General features: G+C 42.8%; 1 protein-coding gene across 14 annotated transcripts in view; it reads right to left on the bottom strand.

Moving 5' to 3' along the window:
- The window catches only part of DLGAP1 (DLG associated protein 1), a 342,691-nt gene that overhangs the window by 166,918 nt on the left and 153,868 nt on the right, over nucleotides 1–21,905 (bottom strand). For 4 of the 14 annotated variants that reach the window (XM_064481566.1, XM_064481567.1, XM_064481568.1 and 1 more), the window contains exon 2: nucleotides 6,489–6,602. The exons of the other annotated variants lie outside the window; for them this stretch is intronic. In XM_064481566.1, the coding sequence (XP_064337636.1) occupies nucleotides 6,489–6,602 (114 nt within the window). The remainder of the gene's footprint in view (nucleotides 1–6,488; nucleotides 6,603–21,905) is intronic. 14 annotated transcript variants of the gene reach the window in all.

The raw sequence follows: 21,905 nt of genomic DNA on the forward strand, positions 1-21,905 counted from the left end.
CTCCTGTGTGCAGGCACTGTTCTCAAAGCATTAGAGATGTTAACTCATTTGATCCACACAGCTGAGGGGCAGTATTATTATTATGCCCATTTTACAAATGAGGAAACTGAGGTTATGTAACTCGCCCAAAGTCCCAGCTACAAAGGGGCACCGTTCCAACCCAGCAGCGCCTGGGGTCTGGCTGTGAGGCTGGTAGATGCTATCTCCCTTTCTAGGCTATGATCTTGTGGCACCTACAGAACTGAACACAGTCCCGCGACACCTTCGTAATCTATCACGTCTGATCCATTCGCCGTTTGTTAATTATGGTAGTAACAAGGTAGAGTTTTTGCTATTTTAGCTAAAAAGCATCAACATCACCATAGCAACAAGAGAGATTTCTTAGGGAAATTATAAATGTTGAGAACAGTCTTGTTTTCCTTCAGTTGGCTGGTGAGTCACTGCAAAGATATGATCGTGTTCAGAACCTCATTATTGGCTTAGCAATTTGATAAATTAAGTTGGTACCGCCAAGGGTCATGGCTGCTGCAGCCCACACCTGCCGTTTCTCAGTACTGATGCACAGTTCATAAGCGTTGCTCTCTGAAATATGGCAGACACTAATGACAGACTTATGAATTCGTGTCACTTGTGAAACAAAACATGGCAAATTTCTGTGTATTTTTCAGAGTTAATGGTAGCTACTTGGGCTTTTACTAGAAACAGGCTGCAACCGTTGCTAAGGGAACCAGCTGGGAAGTATTTAATTTGTATATGTTTCAACTGTATTTTTCAAATGATGGCAGCTAGGAGTTTATGGAAATGATTTACATTGGAATGGAATTTAAAAATTAATATGTTATTCATACATCTCAAAGTGGCTTACAATAAATGACCTGTAAAATAATATAGAAAATTTAAAGAAACAGAAAATCAAGACCTCAGAGAAGAAAAATACTGTTGCTGAACAGTAAGGGACAGCAAAGTCCCTGTAATAGAGCGCAATTTTTATTACCTTAAACTCAAGAAGGAGACATGGAGGTCGGTTACATCATTTTCAAATAATGCACACTGGCTTGTTCAGGGGCCAGAGTGTGAAATGTTCCTCCCTCTGGATTGGAAAGAAAGGAGACCATTCTGCAGCTGCTGCTGTGCTCTAGTCAAGGTTGCCGTGTCTTTCAGCATCAGTTGTACAGAGAGAAGAGATTTAGGGAAGTCCAAAGAAAAAATTATCCTCGCAGCTATCAGAGAAAGCCTTCATGTTAGTGGTCCTAGTGGCTTAAGGTGATGGACGTCTTAGCAAGAAAGGAGCAGACGGAAGACCAGCCTGGGCCCATGTTGATGACAGGCGGGCCAGATGTCCTGCTTGTCTGCACAAGCTTAGCAGGGCGGTGAGACCCAACAAGTGTTCAGGAAACAGCAAGAAAATCAGTCTAACAAGTCAGTTCAACAACAGTTATAGGTTAGAGAAAAGTGAGATTGTTTGCTTTTTGATGCAGACATTTAAGCACCAAAACTCCAATGGAGAACTTGATTTTTGAGAAGACGAAATGAGGATCAGTGTGTGTTTTTCTGTTTTGGAAATAGCCGGGCTCTGACTTAAATCACATGCGGTGGTTCAGGAGTACAGAGGGCCTACCTCCGACCAAGGAATGACCATCAGCAGGTGCCATCATCCTCTAAGTACAGGATGAGGATGCTTTCTGAGATGAAATGCTGCCGTGGGCACTGACTGATGGGCCGATCATGCCAGCTACAGTCTGCAGGCACTGAAGAGGAGAAAATTAAATGCCACCTGTGGAGGCATGCTTACGTGCTTGCATTCTGTGTGTCCCTCCCCACCTCTCTCCTGGTCTCCCTTCTTCCTTCACTTCTGCAAGTATTTTTGGCTTGCTCACTTTCCAGCCATGCTCTGGGTGCCAGGAATGTGCAGCAGGGAACAACACAAACACTGATCCCATGCTGTGGAGCGTACATTCCAGAAGGAGAGCCGGAAGAGATGGATGATAGACAACCATGCCCGTAAATGAACAAGACCGTTTCAGAAACCATAAATGCCATTAGGAAAGGAAGACGGGGTGATGTGACAAAGGAGTTGGAGGAGAACTCCTTTAGCCTGTGCCTCTGAGAAGCCACCAGCAAGAAGTAACGTCTAAGAGGAGATGACATCCGAGCAAAGGAGCTGGGGAAGAGCCTCAGGCAGAAAACTCAGCCAGTGCCCAGTGTCCAGAGTAGGGACGAGCTTCATGTGACTGAAGCCCAGGAAGGAAGATGCCCTGGTAGGGGGAGAGGACTGACCAAGAGGGAAGTAACAAGAGGAGAGGCTGGGGGCCGGGGCCAGGTCACGCAGGGTCTTGTATGCCCTTCTCAAGTCTTCCTTCAAGGCTGACCTCAACAATCCCAAAGCTCCCTCCGACCACTCCATCCTAAATCCATCTTCTTCATGAAATCTAGAGCATGTATCAGCTATGTAAGGGGTCAGCTGCACTGTAGTTCACAGGTGAAATCCAGCTTGCCCTCTGCATTTGTAAATAAAGTTTTATTGGCACACAGCCATGCCCGCACAGGAGGTACTGACGGTGACTAGTTTAGAGTTGTAAGGGCAGAGTTGTACACTTGTGATGGAGACTGGATGGCTCCAAACCCGATCCACACGTTCCTCCTGAGTACTTAATTTGCATAACCAGACAGCGGCATCTGCATACATGCCTGGTTTCAGGGGTCTCTGTGTCATCTCTCCAAGGACTCGGTAAGTGAGCTGAAACTGGGGAAAGGAGCAGAACTGCTGAAGGGCTGGGGGCGTGGGCTCTGCAGCTAGATTCCTGCTGGACCACTCAACAGGGATGTTTGGGGGCTGGTGAATTAAATTCTCTGTGCCTCCATTTCCTGGCCTGTTTCCTACCCCATGAAGTTGTGCCTGGATTCAATGAAGTGATGACCACAAGCACGCAGGACGTGCTCAGTAAAGGTCTGCTGCCTGGGAATTCTGCACTTGGCACTCCATGGAGCGCACAGACGCTGCCTGGTGATGGATGGCGTGGGCTTTCCAAGAAGACTCTCATGCCTGCTTTCAGTTTTCTGGTGACAGAAGGGCAGAAATAATTGAAATATATTAAGCAACAAACTCAAATTCCTTATATACTGCCTACTCCCTTCATTTTTAAGCGAGAGTGGCCCATGAGGAAATCCTCTACAGCCCTGCCCTGGGGACCCACTTCCATTCTGCATGACGGAGAGGGGAACCTGCTTGCTTGGGCCACCTGAAGCTTGGCTGGCTTCCCAGTGATCCACTCTCAAGTGACTCCTTTTTGGTCACAAAGCAGACGTCTTAGGGAAAAAGAAACCTCTGTGGGAACTATTTTTGTATTTGGAGTTTTTTGTTGTGTTTTAAAGAAACCTTGACCTGAGACCTATGCATTCCAGATGTATGAGAACTGCTGAGGCCAACAGCTGGCAGTCAGGGAGACTCCAGGCTGCATGAAGTCTCTGCTCTGTGCAGCTCTTGGTCACAGTGGTGGGGGGCAGGATGAAAAAGAAAAAGAGGGACAAGCTTTTTACTGTTTACCTCACTACCTCTAGGCCTGGTACAATGTCAGAAACATAATAGATTTCTGCGTAAACATGCCACTGAATGAGTTAATAAATTCCAACACAAATTTGCTTTCACCCTCTGTGTGTGACCTTGAATGAGTCACTTCACCTCTTTGACTCAGTTTTCCCATCTGTAAAATGGGGATAATAATAGATTGATCATGAATAGAGGTAATGTGTGTGAATATAGCTTGTGAATGTCAAAGCACCATAAAAATCTGAGACTAAAGTTTAAAAATCTGCTTCTTCATGGCTACTTTTGAAGTGTGGCCAGCTACAAGTATCTTGGGATTTAAAAGCAGTGATATTTTAACTAACATCCTTCTAAGCATTAAAGTAGATATTCTAGTATAAGAGTATAAAAATAAATGGAATATATATGTACCTCTATGTAAAAATAGAAAAGTCTCAAATATATGAAAATTAAAAATATTATACATTTTGGAATAATGAAATTTGTAAATAATACAAATTTTATAGTATATATATATATTCTGTAGTAAGAATTGGCTCTCCTAAATTGGCCCACAGACTCAAAAATGTATTTCTCTCTCTTCTAAGATCTTTAGAAGTGGGTATCTTCTCTTGCTGCCAATTTTTTTTTCCTTTTTAGCCTTCCCCAAACTCAATTGAAAGAGGGTCACACTAGTTCTGGGAGACCTAAAGCTGTAATAAGCTAGGAATCCACAGGGAACCTTTAAAATGGTGTGATTCAAGGTAATTCCTTCCATCTGAATGTCTCGAACACTTTGCTGATTTTTTTGTTGGGGGAGGTCCTATCCCCACTTGGTTAATAAAGTTTCCCATCTTCATCTTTCCCCTAAGATCCAAATGCCACATTTTATTCAGTCTAAGATGCCAGTGCAAACACCCCAATATTTTTTTGTACCACTAGGAAAGAAACAATCACCACCAATTAAATTCTGACACTCTGTAGATTATATGAGCCATTCCAGTATCAAAGACGCTACATGTGAAAAATATGGGTCTCAGGAATCCATCAAGAAGCCTTTTAAAGACTATGTGCAAAAATAAGAACAAGGATGGGTGTAATCCGGGATAGCAGTGCTGGCACCGTATGTTCCTGTTTCTTGGTGATCAAATTAATAACAGCATTCACCTCTGCTAGGCTTTTGCAAAAAACATAAGTTCACATAATGTCTCATGGTCCTTACAACTATTTCGAAGGATAAGAAGAGTAAGTGTTACCATCTCAGCTTGTTAAATAAAGAAACTGAAGTCCAGGGAGGTTAGTAGCAGGTCTAGGGTGACACTGCCCAAAGGAGGATCTGCCATGCACAGTCCAGGGAATTTTTCCCTCTGTATTTAGATCTTGGCTGTTTTGTAGCAACTGTCATCTTATGATCACCTAATGAACACATATTTCAGGTAGGACAATAACTTTTTAGAGTTTTAAAGTCTGTCTGGAGGAAAAAAAGTAGTAAAGAATTACATGCCTTGAAATTAATGTGATAAGAAATACTAATGCAGACATGGGAAGTCTTACTTTAAAAAGGCTCTTTCAAAGCACATGTGGTTTGAGTCTCTGCGTTGGCTTAACTGCTGTCACAAAGTGTAACTCAATGTAGATGGACACTCTGTGCCAATGATGGTCAGAGAGATGATGGCTGGGTGTCTGGGAGATGAAGCCATGTGTGAGTGACTCCTGGGGAGCGGATTATCTCAGGATGGGAACGTTGGATGGTGAGGTTTGGAGTAATGAAAATGCGTGAGATTTTGGGAAATCTGAGAGCCACAAAAGGAATGCAGACACTTAGAAAGCCGGGACAGCTGGAATGGAGCATGGGCCCTGACATCTCCCAGGGGAGGCCGGTGCAAATCTGTGAGCAGTCCTGGACCGCAGGGGTGTGGGAGGAGAACGCTGAAACCGAAGGCTGAGGTGAGATTTTTAAAGCAAAGTTCTATTTCATCAGGAACCAGAGAAGCTGGGAGAAATAACTGCGGCATTTGGTTGATTAGGTAGAAATAAAGATGATAACAGCAAGGAAGAGCTGTGGCTGAAACAGTGGGCATCAAAAATAGGTTTACATTTGCAAGGCGCCCCCTCGGCAGCTGGTGATTTCTTCAACAATTGGTTATTTCAAGTAAAACAACCAGGAAAACGAGGGCACTTGGCTCTGGCTGAGGGGGCTGACCTCTTTGGCCTTTCCTGTGCTTCACCCGGAAGGGAATTATGAGAAGGAAAACCTGAATGTACAAAAGGAGAGCTAGGGAGCTGAGATTTACAGAATAATCTCACGTTTATAGAATAATCTCAAAGGGCTGGAAGTGAAACCTACACTACTCCGTTTTAATCTGTCCAGCAGTGCTGTGAATTAGGCATTCCAGTTTCCATTCTCCAGCTGTAAAACTGAGACTCAGAAAGCTGGAATGACTTGCCCAAGGTCATCATAACCAGTAGGAGTCTGCATTTGTCTGATACCAAAGCTTGTAATGCTATCACCCTGCCTCTGATGAATGTACACTGATTGACTGCAGATAAACTTAAAAAAAAAAAACCAGAAACAAAAAACGGAGGGCATGCTCCCAAGCTCTGTGTTTTTTAAAAATGCTAACTATTGAAATAAGCATATGATCTTGTCCCTTATTTGCTAGCAGGGATGAAAGCGTTTAAAATCATAAAAACGGAAAGCAATCATGAGGTCAGACAGCGTTCGCTGGCTCGCCCTCTCCTGGCGCCTCGCCAACCGTGGTGGTTAGGTTTTGCGTAAACGCATGTGGGGTGTGAGGACACCTGTAGGGCAGCCACCCTCTCAAGGAAAAAACACCCCGGTGTTTTTTCGGCATTTGTGAGGCTTCACCCTGGGTATCGAGTTCCCGCCTATCTCTGTACAGAAATGGCTGCGATGTGCTGGCCTTCTAAGCACTTTTAGTGAGCTCTCAGATTCCCTACTCACTCGGCTCCTTCGCATCTTCTTTGCAGCTGGGAGGACTGCCTTTCTGCTCCACACAGCTTTCAACTTGACAAATGCGACTTGGCATAAATGTCCCTGTAGCCTTTTTAGCTTGCTCTTCTCATAGCAAAAGTGGAAAAAAAGAGCAAGAATAGGAAAATTACAATTACACGACGCGTAGATCCCAAGGCTTGATTGGTGTTTTGCAAGCAGATTTCCCTGGCAACCGCCCTCAAAGCCCGAAGCTGGTGTGAAACTTAATTTGCTTCAGATTGCTTAAAAATTACCTTTTAAGAACAAGAGTAAATACCTACCTCTTTTAAAATAAAGCTGATACCCTTTGCCACATCTTTCTCCAAAGGACATTGTTAAATACTCCTGAATAGAACTTTGTAAACAGTGCTATTAGATGGTGATTCACACTGTGACCCTATGGAATTACTCTCACCGGTGAGCCAGGTGCCTCACACCAGAGCAGGTGCTAGGGAGATACACCAAAAACATTTTATAAAACACAGCCTGGTCTCAAAGGGGGTTACACGTTTTAAGTGGATCAGGCAAGCCTTGGGGAATGGATGAAGGAAAAGAATAAAAAATAGCTTTAAAGCAAATCAAGCTGAGATGAGTATTAAATTTCAGTGCCTCCGATTTACCTACTGGGTTTGTAGTGTGTTCTTATAAATCCTCTTCCTTGGCGGTAAAACGGTTCCCCTGGACTTGAACATTATCTGTGCAAAGTCTTTGCCACTGAGAAAGGAGAAACGCAGGAGAAACACAGAGGCTTAGGGTCTGTGACCCCTGGAAGGCGGGGAAGGACCCACGGGCCTTTGGGGGCTGGTAGAAAATGTCACTGAGGCGATGATGATGTCATAGGGGCACCATCTGGTGGGAAGACAGCCTTCTGATACCACAGCAAGGAAGCAAAACTGAGGTACCAGACTGCCGTATGATGTGAGGGCAGGGGAGGAAGACGGATTCCTTTCACCGTCCACCCTGGGTTTTGATTGTAGTGGACCTCTGTGGGCTTTGCTACCCTGGTTCTACCTCTGATTCTTGCAGTCACATCACCACGATTCTGCTCTGGGGAAACCTTGCTCCCCCACAACTTGTCCATGTGTTTCAGGAATAGGGGAGGCGCTGGCTTATCACGCGCCCTGGCTCTCTTGTTTGGCTCTGGGCTGAGCGTGTGCTCCCAGCCTGTTCCATCAGCGAGCATCTCTGGACCCTTGCTCAGAGTGTTGGGACGCAGATAGCTCCTCTCATTCAGCATGTCTGTGGGGAAGCAGTCAGCCCCAGGGCCTGCTGGTACCCACTTTATCATCCCTTATACATCAGTATTATCTCAGGTCATGCAAAACCCCAGTGTTGCTATTCATCCCATTGCAGAGATGAGGAAATTGAGACTTAGTGCTATTAAATAACTGTAAAGTTTACAGCTAGTCAATCACAGTCAGAATGGAAAGGCAGGTTTGTCTCACTCAAGTTTCTGTGTTCCTCTTTCTCCTATCATTCTGCTGCCTGTAAGTTTCAAAACTTAGAAACTTTCCATTAAGCATGAAACACAAGCATTAAGTTGCTGGGAGACACAGTGCTAGCACATTTGAAGCCTGTAGCCAGTAGTGATGGTTAGCTGCTTGGAAGAACCAAAAGACTGTAAAAAACGATGTCCACAGATCGCCTGTCATCTGTCCAGCAGTTACACCTGGCTAGAAGTTTTAGTGAAATGTAAGCAAGAACACAAACATCCTAAAAGGTAGAAAGATAAAAACAACAAAGTCTAGGTCTATGGTAAATAGATTTATTTCCACTGACTATATAGAAGATAAGCTAATACAGAGCCCTTTTGTTCATCTTTCATGCAACTGTTCATTGCTACTGTGTCTTTCTGACATACTAGAGGCAGATCATTGTTGCAGTCACTGTCCACCGCATCCCCTGTGCTTTGTAACTATGATTCCAAAAATTGAACTCCCTGAAGCAAACTAGAATTCTGTGCCTGGTGTTCCGGAGCAGAGGTGTGGGTAGAAGGTTAGTGATCTTCCTCCCGGGGTCAGTAGAAGCCCAGGTGTAGAAATACCATCCATCAAAACTGAACTTCAGTGTTGGCTAAAATTTTATTAATCTCCCAGCACGAATGGAGAGCCAAGGGCTTGTCAAATGCTTATGATTATGGATCTTTTTCCTTAAAACTTAAAGTCTGATCATCTTATTATGAACAAATGGCACAGCTCATTTAGGGTCTGTGAAATATCAACTCAAGCATCTCCACTATTGATACTTAATTTCAAAACTATGAATTTTGAAATAAATTTCAGCAAGCATTTCCTTTAGTTTATCATTAGGGATAGTAAGTTCCTCCAATGAGGCTATAAATGATGACATTTGTGAATCATTAACTTAGATATTTGGTATCTATAAAAAAGTACCGAATAGATTTGAGATACAACTACTGGGCATATATCCAGAGAAAACTCTTAATTTGAAAAGACCCACACACCCCAGTGTTCACAGCAGCACTGTTTACAACAGCCAAGCCATGAAGCAACCTAACTGTCCATTGACAGATGACTGGGTAAAGAATATGTGGTATATTTACAGTGGAAAGTTACTCAGCCATAAAAAAATGAAATCATGCCATTTGCAGCAGCATGAATGGACCTAGAGATGATCATATTAAGTGACGTAAGTCAGACAGAGAAAGAGAAATAGCACATGATATCACTTACATGTGGAATCTAAAAAAATTACACAAATGAACTTATAAAATAGAAACCGACTCACAGACGTAGAAAACAAACTTATGGTTACCAAAGGCAGAGGGCTAAATTAGGAGTTTAGGATTAGCAGATACACACAACTATATATAAAATAGGTAAACAACAAGGTCCTACTGTATAACACAGGGAACTAGATTCAGTATCTTGTGATAACCTATAATGAAAAAGTATGAAAAATAATGCATACATAACTGAATCACTATGCTGTACACCAGAAACGAACACAACATTGTATTTCAACTATACTTCAATTAAAAAAAAAAGAAAAGAAGAAAAGGAGAGACAACTGAGAATTTCCTGCTTCTCATCACTGTCATCTGGTGACTCCTGCATCTTGGCGCTTGGACTTTTTATTTCAAGTTACACTCACAACCCCTGAAAGTGGGCCAAAGTAGAATCTTTCCTTCCTGAATGCTGTTCACTCTAATTCAATGATACCATCATCTATCAAATTACGTGAATCTGGAAAGAACCCATTTGGTCCGACCCCGGGGGCTGGGGAGCTGGGAGGGGACAAGCAGGGCAGTCTGAGAAGGCTCGGCGAGGTGTGTGTCCTCGGAGCCGAGTGAGGACGTTTGTCAAGGAGGAAGGAGTAATGAACTATTACGGTGAATTTTTGCTGGTCTTAATCCATCTAAGACACTAAATCAAGGCTCATGCTAGCCCTATCATTAGCTGCTTCATATAAAGGGTTCTGCTCTTCGTTAATTAGCTTGATCTTCCCAGCAGGATGCAAGCTTCTTGAGTCCAAGGCTCTTGTTTCCTCCTCCTCCTCTCTCTGTAGAGCTGGAGCGTGCAAGTCGGTTTGGACTGTTTCACAGTAAGGAATACATCTGACTTGGGAAGCCAGAGCCTGTGCACACACAACGGAAGGAAAGGAAGAACTGCTTAACCACTCTGCATGCCACGCACTCTCTCTTCTTTTCTATTTTCTTCTATTGTATTCTACCTAATGAAAAATAATGTTGTTTGTGACCTGCTGCATTGATTTCACGAACCACTAATTGGTTGTGGCCACTGGTTTGAAAAATGCTGCTTTTTGGGGCGTCCAGCGCGGAGTGCCGCCATGTTCATTGTTAATCAGAGAGACAATGTTATTCATCATCGTTTACTCCCGAGTGCCTTCTGTAAACTAAATGCTTAAGATGTGCGTGTTGAACGAATCCTTATGAGACCCTGAAGTAACACTCCTTGAACTGAGTGTTCTGGTGCTCAGTTATCTTTACATTTACTGATTGTATTTTTCTAGAAGAGTATTTCTTAACGGCTCTCTGTCTTCAGAACAAGGACAGACAGGAGTGTCTTTTGGAATGGGCTGGGACTCAGAGGTTGGAGATGCCCAACCAGATGGAGTGAGTCCACCAGCGGGGTCAGCACAACGTGTGTAAAGCAAGAGCAGGCAGCCTGACGCTTGAATGCATTTGCATGTTCTTTTCATTTTTAATTGACATTTACTTGACTTACAATATTATATTAGTTAGTATACAACGTAGTGATTAGGTGTACAACATAGTGATTCAATACTTTTATAGATTATACTCCATATAAAGTTATTATAAAATATTGGCTATATTCCCTGTGCCATACATTATACCCTTGTATCTTATTTATTTTATACCTAGTAGTTTGTACCTCTAAATGTGGCCCCTGAAACCATGAAACTCCTAGAAGAAAACATAGGTGGTACACTCTGGCATCCATCTTAGCAATAATTTTGTAGATCTGTCTCCTTAGGCAAGGGAAACGAACCCAAAAATAAACAAATGGGACCTAATCAAACTTAAAAGCTTTTGCACGGGGAAGGAAACCATTAGCAAAACGAAAAGGCACTTGCCTGTTCTTATAGATCAACCTCTGAGGGCCAGAGGCTGTGGGGTTCAAAACATTTTTCAGAACTAAAATGAGTAAATTAAAAGGCTTTCATTCATCTTAGAACAATCCTGTCTTTTTATCCTAATTGATATGGTATTTGATGTCAGTACAAAACCTCTGTCATTTAAGAACAAGGAAGAAAAAAATCCATTAAATATCTATGACCAAAATAGATGCAGCTGGAACAAAAAAGCTTTAGGAAGAACATACTTTAGAATCTTGAAGTGCCCAAGTACAGACATGATGTATCATTCAACCTAGACATTCCAGTCAAGGACTCTTTTAAAATCGGAGCCTGGCACATGGTTAGCCCTCAATCAATGTCAGGTGATTTCTACCTCCTTCCCCACACAGCACACCTACAAACATGGCACATAAGAAAATGGAATAGTTTCCCACCATTCCATTTTTAACCAGGCAGTTTTTTCACCTGTAGGGAAGGGGCATAGTGCAGTGAATATAGTAGAGTTTGGAATCTGGTAAACCTGATTTAAATTTGACTCTGTTACTTACTAGACGTGATTTTGGCCCAGTGACCTTAATCTCTTTTAACCTCAGAGTTCTTAAACATAAAATGAGGGCAGGGATACATACTCAGGGAATTACTGTAAGGATAAAGATGATATAAACGTATATATAAATATTATATATGTATATATAATATTGATTAAGTAAAAGTTTGTTTCTTGGAATTCAGAAGGTATGTTGGAAGTGATGGTTAAGTTCCCACGTGGGGCCAGCTCCTACAGCCTGCGACTTCGTACTAGAGCTGACCCGGAGTGGTCTGTGTAGTGGATCCAAGGCTCTTTTCTCCTAGGGGTTGGGGGCTGAGGGGTGGGGAAGATCAGTGTGCTGGGGGGAATCTGCAGTGGCCTGTGTGTAAGGGGTGGTGGGTTAGTCAGGCTTCTCAGTGCAGAACAGAATCAACAGAGGTTTCTTTTAAAGAATCAGCTTACATGGTTGTGGGGGTGGCAAGTGTGAAATCTGCCAGGCAGGCTGGTAGGCTGGACACTCAGGCAGGAGCTAAGGCTGCCACCTGCAGGCAGAGTTTCTTCTGCTCCTGGAAGCCCCAGCTCTGTTCTTAGGCCTCCACCTGACTGGCCCACCCGTATTTTCAGGAGTCAGCTCCTTTCTTTCAAGTCAGTTGATTGAAGATATTAACCATATCTACAAAATTCCTGCCCAGTGACACCTTGATTAGGGTTTGACTAAATAACTGGGTCCTCTAGCCTAGCCAGGTGGCCACCCAGAACCAACCATCACAGGTGGGAACTCGAGAGGCAGCTTCCAGGGTGGTAATCAGGTGCCCAGGGGCCCCACAAAGGCCATCCGAGCAGCGTGAGCCTCTGCTGTGCTGCCTTTGCGCCCAGCACCTGGGAGAGCGCCTGGCACGTGAATTTCATTGACAGGTTTTTAAGGGCAAGGGAGTCCTCTGCGAAATTGTTGTTTCTTGTTGACAACTGAAGAAGAAAATCTACACATCACACCGTACTAAATAAAAAGAAAGCTCAGAGACCAATCTTTTATGTAAGCCCTTCTACATTCTGAAAGACCAAGAATTCCATAATAACCCGCCTTTGTAAAGCAAATACAGAGCTAACCTAAAAAAATAAGGATTTACTCTAATACCCTGCACACCCTACCCATGGAAAACTGTCACAATACTTTAAAACCACTTGTTTACAAATCCTTCTCACTGTTCAGTCTGTAAGCAGCTTGAGACGAGGGATGATGTCATCCCTCTGGCAGGGACTGTGTCTTATTCCTGCTTATCTTCCCAGGTTCAAGCAGGTTCTCAGGTAAGATTTAAAACGTGTAGAATAAAATGAGATGAAATAAAAGTGCTCATGAAGTCTTTTACTACATCACCTGAGTTATACCTGATTTTTGGATCAGTGGGAAGTAAGTGTGGGAACCTTTGGTCCTGGATTTTCCTCTACCAATGGCGGGGAAAGTCTGCTCTCTGATGCGGAGCGGGAGGAGGGGGCATGTGTAGGCAAGAGCTGGTTGGGGGGGGCATAGTATCATGCGCGGTGAGTCTGGGGGATTGGACGCATAGCCAGCATCCGGAAGAGAGTCTTTGGTGGCCTCCAGGGAGCTGCAATTGGATGTTTCTGTGGAGGTCTTCAGCGAACCGCAACCACATTCCACAGTAGGGTCAAGAGAACGCCACTCAGCCCATGACCAAACCATGGCAGGACCAGCCAAGCAGATCTCCAAAACTGTCATCTCACCCAGTGTATTCCAAGGCATGTTCTGCGTATCACCCATTCTTAGAAATACTCTGTTGGAAGAGGGTTTCCCAGAATGGGAGAGATCTGAGGGGTGCTCTATATTTCATAGTTCTCTTAGAGAGTTGCCGTCCGTATTAGCATCTTAAAAATTGCAGAATGTCTGCCAATAAAGAAGCTTGAGTTTATCACTCAGTTTATCAAAGTCAATTCCTTTTCTTCAGATGAACATCTATTCATATCCTGCTTTGATAAATGTCATCATGAAAGAAAGAAGCTGACACCCCGAATGTAAATTACAGTGTATATGGCTAACACATGGCAGAACTGGGCTCGGATTCCCATCTCTTCTCTCTTGGACCGGTGTGCTTTCAGCTTCATCATACTGCAACTATTTATCCAGTGAACTCAACAAAATGAAAAAATGATTCACCTCCGTGAGTCCTTTTTACAATTTGTTGAACTGTTTTGATCTCCCTCTATGGGTACGTAGACAACAAAAATGGAGAGTGGCTTCTGTGTGTAGAAAGGAAAAACCACAACAAAACGCAGGCTTTGGGAACATACACTTTGCCTAAAGCTTATGGCGTTGTTTCCTTCCCTCAGGGAATCTGTGCAAACGACTTATAGCAAATAGAGAAATGAAAGTGGCATTAGCTTATAAAAATAGGTACGTGTCTCATGTCTTGTGTTGTTTATCACGAACTTAGACCGTGCCGACCTTTTATGGCAAAAGCTGTAATAAGGTAAGAGTGTCTTATTCAAGATGATGTACGATTATCTTTGGATGTAGAAAAATCTTTGCTAAGGGCACACCCCGCCCCCCTTCATTGTTCCTTCACTTGCCAGTTATTGACTGGAATTCAGTCTTTGGTTTTCTCTCCCTGACGCATACGTGACACGTACCCACGTTTCCTATTCAGTGATGCTGTTTTTCCCATTACAGAGGTTGTGAACTCCTACAGACAGCGACAATGCAGATATATTTCATTTGAGAAAGGCTTTTTTGGGTCCCCCCCTCTTTCTTTACCTTTTTGGTAATGAGTCAAACTGACCTGATTCTGGTTCTTCAGTAACAAGGCTGGCTTCCTGCAATTCATACACACCTCACTGCCTCTGGGTGAGTAGGCACTTAACCTCCCACTCAAGTTTGCCATTGTTTGTGCAGAGTAAAAAATTCTGAATTAATAGAGAACTGTTAAATTAAGCTCCACTTATGATATCCCACTTGGCAAAAAATAATTAGTTTCTTTTATCCTGAGATAGATTTGGCCAACATCCAGAAAATAAAACAAAATAAAACAAAACAAACCCTTTTGTGTCAGGATGTCCACAGGGGATTTTATTTGTTTAGGAGGACGTAGTTCTTAAATCAGAAAAAAATTAAGTGGCTTCCTAGTTTCTACCCAAACTAGGCAAATGTTCCGGTGTCACTGGAGGAGGTCCCAAACAGAGAATACTTTCTGGGGGTGGGTAAGACATTGTGGGGTAAAAGGAGGCAGGAAGCTGGGGGAGCGGGGAGGATGTCTTCTCTTCTTCCATCCTAAGTGCGTCTACATGTAAATTCGGACCTAATTTCAATTGAGATAAATATATGGGGCACAGAGGTAATAACAATTCAAAAGTGGTTTTTCTTATGTGGTGTTTTAGGGATGGCTTTTGGAACAAGGATCACATACAATTTTTCTGCGCAATTTTGTAGGAGGCATAATTTTCTTGAATTTTCTATGGAGAAATACATTTACTTGTTTCATTTTGATTTACAAAACATCTTTCCTTTGTTCTTATGTTATACAGAAACCAAAAGAAGACATAAAAATTGTGTCCAGGAAGCATCTAGGTGTCATGAAATGTTTAAATTAGAAGTTTCTAGCACACAGGATCAATAAAAGTAGAGGAAACCTGGGGCTTCTAACCTGCTTCCCTTTTGCAGCATAGGCTAGTCAAGGAGGATTCAATTCAGATAGAATTTTACTATCTTTATTTAGGTACTTGAGGATGTAGATTTCCAAAAGATAGATTAATGTGTAAAAATTCTGTTATGGCATTAGTTTAATTAACCATGAAAAACTCACAACCCATTTCTTAGTTGATGGCATAAAGAAAGCATTGATGGAAAGGCTGAAAATACAAAAATACTATCTGTAATTTATTCAACTGATGGATTGGTTTAAAGATTTAGTTACTGGGCATCTCTTGTAAAAAGCTAAAATCACTATAGTTAATGACGTTGCTCACTGGATTCTTACCATGCTAGTTCTTCAGTATGTAGAATACAATCTCCTTGAAGGCAGGGATTTTATTTTGTTCAATTCTGTATTCTCAGTGTCTGGAAGTGTGCCTGGCACTTGGTAGATGAGCATTAAGCATTTGCTAAATGAAGGAACACTCACTCCCATGTAATGAAGCACCTAATAGATACTTTAAAAAATTGGGTAGATCTGTGTACTGATGCAGAGAGAAGACCAATACGGCTGACCTTTGAACAATGCAGGTGTGAACTGCACTGGCCTACTTACATTTGAGTTTTCTTCGATAGTAAATGCTGCAGTACTACACGGTTGTGATTGGTTGAGTCCGAGGATTTGCAATCTCAGATCTGGAGGGACCCAGTATAAGGAGGCGACTATATATTACATGCAAATTTTCTACTGCGTGGAGGGTGGGTGCCCCAACCCCTGCATCTTCCAAGGTCAACTGTGTCTATTAGAAAGTCATAGGGGAACATGCTGAATAGTGTTTACAGTTTATATGCATTTTATACGTATATATTTTTCTGTTTAAATATATGCAAGAAATATCAGAAGGAAAATGTTAAAATGTTAATAGTGGTGCAGTGATGCAGAGGGCTTTTACTTCTAACTCTATACCATTTGTGTTTTTTTCAAAATTAACACGTCTCAATTTCATTAAAAAAGGAGCTCTGTGGAAAAAACTCCAAACCCACTTTTATTTAAAAAAAAAAATAAAATCTGCAGAAAGACTGAAAATTTACAGCCAGGATAGGTCTGTTTTTTTAGAATTTGTGTTGTCTTTACATGATCGCAATCTACAGATACTATTCTGTCTCTTGCAAAGAAAACCTAAGGAAGAGGTTTTAACTGGAAATTGATGAAAGTTGGGGAGGAGAATCAGAAAACAGAATCTTTTAAGAAGTATTATTGAAGATACTGTGCTTTCCTATTTTTTTCATCTCGGGTTAGAATTTTATATTTAAAGTTAATAATATTTGCATGTAATCATATGCAAAACCCCATATGTTCTGTATCAGTCTGTACCTCTTATTTTCAATGAGATAAAATAGCTTACTTAAAGTTGAATTTTCCCATTGGGTTTAGACGATTCAGCTGTTTATCCAGCAGCACTTTGCTTAAAAATAGATGGGATGACATTTGTGGGTGCTTTTGAAAAAATATCCTTTGGAGAAAGCAGCAGAACTCTAATGCCACGTTTACCATTTACATTATATAAGAAAGGCAAGTTTTGTGTAATGAGGATTTCATGTCATTTATTCTCCTAACATATAAACTATAGCTCTTTTGAAACCAGTCACAATCATTGGAGGTATAAGGATATCTCATCTTGGTTTTACTTGCTGGTGATGGTGATTAATTTCAGGGAAACCTTAAATATGGTTGGAAAGAGTTTCTTATGATCGTACATGGAAGTCTATTTCTTCACCCTTCTAATTATGTAATTTCCCCCCATAATTCTTCCATCAACTATTTATTGAGTGCCTGCTCTGTGGCAGGCACCATGGTTACAAAAATCAACATGGAGATGATTTTGAGTGCATTTTGCTTGACTTTATAGACCAATTTAATAATGTTTCTACCGACCTGCCAAAAAATGACGTGGTTAACCTGCTGTCATGTGTCCGTAGTGTCTAGGACAAGAATTAAAACAGATCGAGCTGAAAATGTACCGTCACCCCAAATTTCCAGCCAAGTCGACATCCAGGAGAATACAGTCAATTGAAGCCTGAAACACTGAAATCAGTGTTCCAATCTTGGTAGCCTTGCTGATGTGGCAAAGGATTATGACACACGGAGGAAATGAAACCAAATGCATCACTCTCCCACCCAGAAAAGCACTCCTATCTTAGCATCCTACCGATTTTATTTATTAAAAAATACACTTTCAGAGGAAATTGCATTTATTGGGTCATATGAAAGAGGAAATTAGGTCTATGTGAGGGCAGGGGCGTGTGGCATCACCATGCCACAGTCTTAGCCTCGGTTTTTATAGAACTTGTCTCTGAAGACTCAAAAAGTAATGGCATTAGATTCTCTCGTCCTTTGTCTGTGTTTCCCTGACCCGGAATGCTGTCACCCAGATGGCGGGTGAGCGGTATCTGCCCACTGAGGAGGAGGGGCGCACTTCACCCCGTCGTGCTACATGACTCGAATGCCTGGCTTGCTCCAGTGGACCTTGCCACCCGCCCCTGCTCTGAGGTGGCCTGCTGCCCCGAGCCATCGCAGGGGGCCGTCAGGTTAAGAGGGAGAAGGCAGCGTCCTTTCTGCCACAGCCCCAGGGAATTGATGTCTCCCAGGCAGCCCAAGTGCCTCTCCTCCCGGATGCATTGTTTCATCACGACTGTACTTTCTGTGAATGCCTTTAATGGTCTAGGTCACCCCCCAACTCCCCGCCGCCCCCTCCAAGTGCAGGGATTTTGTGTTTTCCTTTGAATAGCAAGGTATAGTTTAGAGTTCCCTATGGCGTTCTATAAAAGTGAGACATACTAACGAGGAACCGTGGAGCAGGCTCTCGAAGCCCTGGGGCTGGCTACAGGAGCACCCTGAATGCGGGGAAGGAAGTCAGTTTCCAGCACAAAGGCAAGCTGTAGCCTCTCATTAGGTCCAACCGCTGCACGTGAAAACACATGTTCATAGAACAGTGCTGGCGTTTGGGGCAGGGGGACCCGCGTCGTGTGGACTACGTTTTTAAGATGTGTTTTCCATCTTCTTCAAAATCCAAACATCTGTTATTTTCTTTCTTCTTTCCCTTTTATGTTGAAACCTCCATTATAACGAATTAGCTCTCCCTCCTCAGTAACTTCAAGAGTTTGTTTCCCTTCTCTAAAAAGGAAGCATGTAGACGTGGGCGACACTTCAGTTTATACCCCCTCACTCGTATGTGATTTTTGACTCTGGGTGACTACATTAGTTTGGTCAGGCAATGAACAGTATTAATCTTGTATCTTATACAAATGTGCCCTCTTTGTAAACAAAACTTTCAAAAATACCCAATTTTCAAAACCCTTAGACTTGATTTATAATTTTGTTTCGAGAAAGCCAAATTTCTCGGATTGTTAAAATCACGTGCAGTGATGAATGCAAATACTAAATGTGTTTCCTCTCTCCAGATTATAGGGTAGTTGGAAAAGAGACAAAAAAACCCCAGTACATTCCTAGTTGATGACATCTAATTTCTTGGTAATTTTAAAATAATGGAGATTGGGATGGAGTCATGGAATTAAAACCATAGAGAGGAGAGAGAGAAGGCAGGAACTGTGTTAGAATAATAGTCAACCATTTGTGGTAAGAAAGCTTCAAAGAGTGGGTACAAGAACTGAGTTTTCCTTCTGGTTGAGCCCGACAGAATTTTTCTTCGACTGTAAACACAGGGCTTGATCACAGAGTAATAAGAGTGAGTAAAAATGTAAGTAGTTGACTTGAAGTCAGGAAATATTAAAATGCTGGTTGTTCTTTTTTCAAGACAATTTTTTAAAAAATTTTAAGCAATTCATCAGTTTTTAGGCACGCTGATCAGGGTCTTTTAGGTGCTCAGGAACAGTCCATTTTGTGGTTGATCAAGAAATCGGACTAGAAACCCCCCGCAGCTGTGAAGCACAGCCGCTGGGCGTGGTTGGCACACATACTTGTACAGTCTGCCTGCGGTGCATGGCATCGTGCCTCGCACACGAAGGAAGTGTTCAAATTGTACACGTCTGGTGTAGGAGGGAAGCTGGGGTTTCCCCTTCCCCCCTCATTCCCCAGTCTGGTAAGAGCTGCAGCTTTCTCTGTTCACAGTAATGGAGAAACCCTTAGAGCCAGGTCGTTAACTGTGTAAGTCAACATTTACGAACTCCTTCAAAAGGATGTCGGAAGGGAATAAAGTGGTTTATAATTCGTTCCTGAGACTTTGACATATTAACTGAGCCTTTGGAACTGCTTGCTGCTTGTTGGGTAGATGGTATAGATGGTTAATCACTTGGTAATGTATTAGTGATGTTTTTATTTCATCGAAAATAATTTTTAAAATTGAAGTATAGTTGATTTATAATATTGGGTTAGTTTCAGGTGTACGGCATACTGATTCAGTATTTTTGCAGATTATAGTCCATTGTAGGTAACATCCTTGTTGCTTATCTATTTTCATAGTAGTTAGTACCTGTTAATCCCATGCCCCTAATTTGTCCCTCCCTCCTTCTCTCTTCCCTGTGGTAACCACAAGTTTATTTTCTGTATCTGTGAGTCTGTTCGTATAAGATAATTTTATTCCAGATGTGAACATGACATGTTGATTATTGCTCTTACTATTCACTGTTATATAAAAAAGATGATAGTAGCAACCATAAACAACAGTAGCATGCATCGAACAGGATCAGTTTATCTTTTTTAAGGAAAAAATTGTGACTTTGAGACAATGTTTCCTCACCTGTGAAGTGCAATAGGTAAAAACCCGCCTTGAAAATAGATCAGTGTGCAGTTACATGTTATTTCATTGTTTTATAGTTGCCTCGGTTAAAAAAAGACCTTGTCATCTGAGAGATGGCAGGTGAGATCTGGGCGTCAAGAAAGCCTGCTCTGAAATCCTAGCTCGGATTCCGAGTGGTGTTTTGAACGATCCAGGAGGGATGCATGCCTGCTGCACGCATGAAGCAAGGCTGGTGTTACTTGCTTTTATAATTCCTTGCTTTCGAGAGACTAGGATAGAAGGCCTTTGTTTTTCTAGACTGTGACTCTGGGGTTCATGAACTGTATGATTTTCTTTATTCTGCGATAACCCTGCCCATAGGATTCAATTAATGAATCCACTCATCCATCCATCCATTCACATTTATTTTTCGTTCTGGAAAATCTTTTCTTTTCTTTTCTTTTCTTTTCTTTTCTTTTCTTTTCTTTTCTTTTCTTTTCTTTTCTTTTCTTTTCTTTTCTTTTCTTTTCGTGTGTGTGCTCCTCCCAGCTTTACTGAACTATAACTGATATATAACATTGTGGTAATGTAAGGCATACAACCTGTTGATTTTACATGCTTATATATTGTAAAGTGACGACTGCCGTGGCTTCAGCTGTCACATCACCGCATCGCTTAAATGTTGTGTTGTATGTAGATAGGTGTGTGTGTGTATGTAGATAGGTGTGTGTGTGTCTGTGTGTGTGTGTGTGTGTGGTGAGAATGTTTAGGACTCACATTTGCTAAGTGCGTCCCTTGTCCTGCGGGAGCAGAAGGCACAGTGCTAGTAGACCGGTATTTGCCCGCAGGGATCTCAGTCTGCACTGGAGGTGGGGGTGGGACCCATGGGGGGTGCGCAGCAAGCCCTGCAGTGTGGTCTCAGCGAAGTGAGGCGCTCCTGAAGATTACCCACTAGACCGTGCGCTGAGCACGGAAACCGGCTTCAAGGACGTCGCGCTTGACTTGGGACTGGAGTGGTGGTCAGGACTGCCGGCTGGGCCCGGGGAAGAAGGCGGTATTAGAGGAGAGGAGGCAGCCTATGTGGAGGCATGGCCTTGAGAAAAGGCAGTGTGTTCAAATTAGGTGCAACACATGGAGAGTTCAAAAGACACAGACCTCACCTCGGCCCAAGGCCTCTGGGAGGTACTGCTTCATAGATTAAGCTGAAGACACTCAGTCTCCTGCTGATGGTCCTGACTTAGCTTAAAGCATAAAGGTCTTTCTCAAAATGCCTTTCCTTGGATTGTGTTTTTCCGTCAGTAAGAGGGCGCTGAGAACACTTGGACATGGCTGCTTTGGAGTCTGTGGATCATTTCTAAGCCGCGTTCCCTCCCCTCCTCCACACCCCGGGCGCCCAGTGAAGTCCCCCAAACCTGCGCTTCTTCTGAACTGGCCACTCCTTGCTGGACTGGGCACTCTGCCCTGCCAGCACACCTTCTCCCTCAGCCACACTCATCACCTCCCGCCACCACCAGACCTCACTTCTGTTTCTGCCCAAATCCCCACGCAGGCCTTACCCTCTCTCCTCCTGGACCTGCTCCGACACTCAGCACTCTGATGCCTCCCACTGTGTGCCAGGAGCACAGCCCATACTCAGAGGGCCTCTCCACCCCACACAGCAGCCTCTGTAATAGCTCCTTTCTTAGAGTATTAGCTCATTTGGAATCATCTTTCACTTCCTAAAATATCACCACTGTGTTAGTTCCTCTGGCTGCTGTATCAGATTATACACACTTAGTGGCTTAAAACAACTCACATTTCTTCTGGAAGCTAGAAGTCTCAGATTGCTTTCCTCGGCTGCAACCAACGATCTTGGGCAGTGTGGAGCTCCCTCTGGAAGCTCTCGGGGAGAGGCCACATCT

The sequence above is a fragment of the Camelus dromedarius genome, chromosome 32, assembly GCF_036321535.1.
Source record: "Camelus dromedarius isolate mCamDro1 chromosome 32, mCamDro1.pat, whole genome shotgun sequence".
In the NCBI taxonomy this organism is placed as follows: domain Eukaryota; kingdom Metazoa; phylum Chordata; class Mammalia; order Artiodactyla; family Camelidae; genus Camelus; species Camelus dromedarius.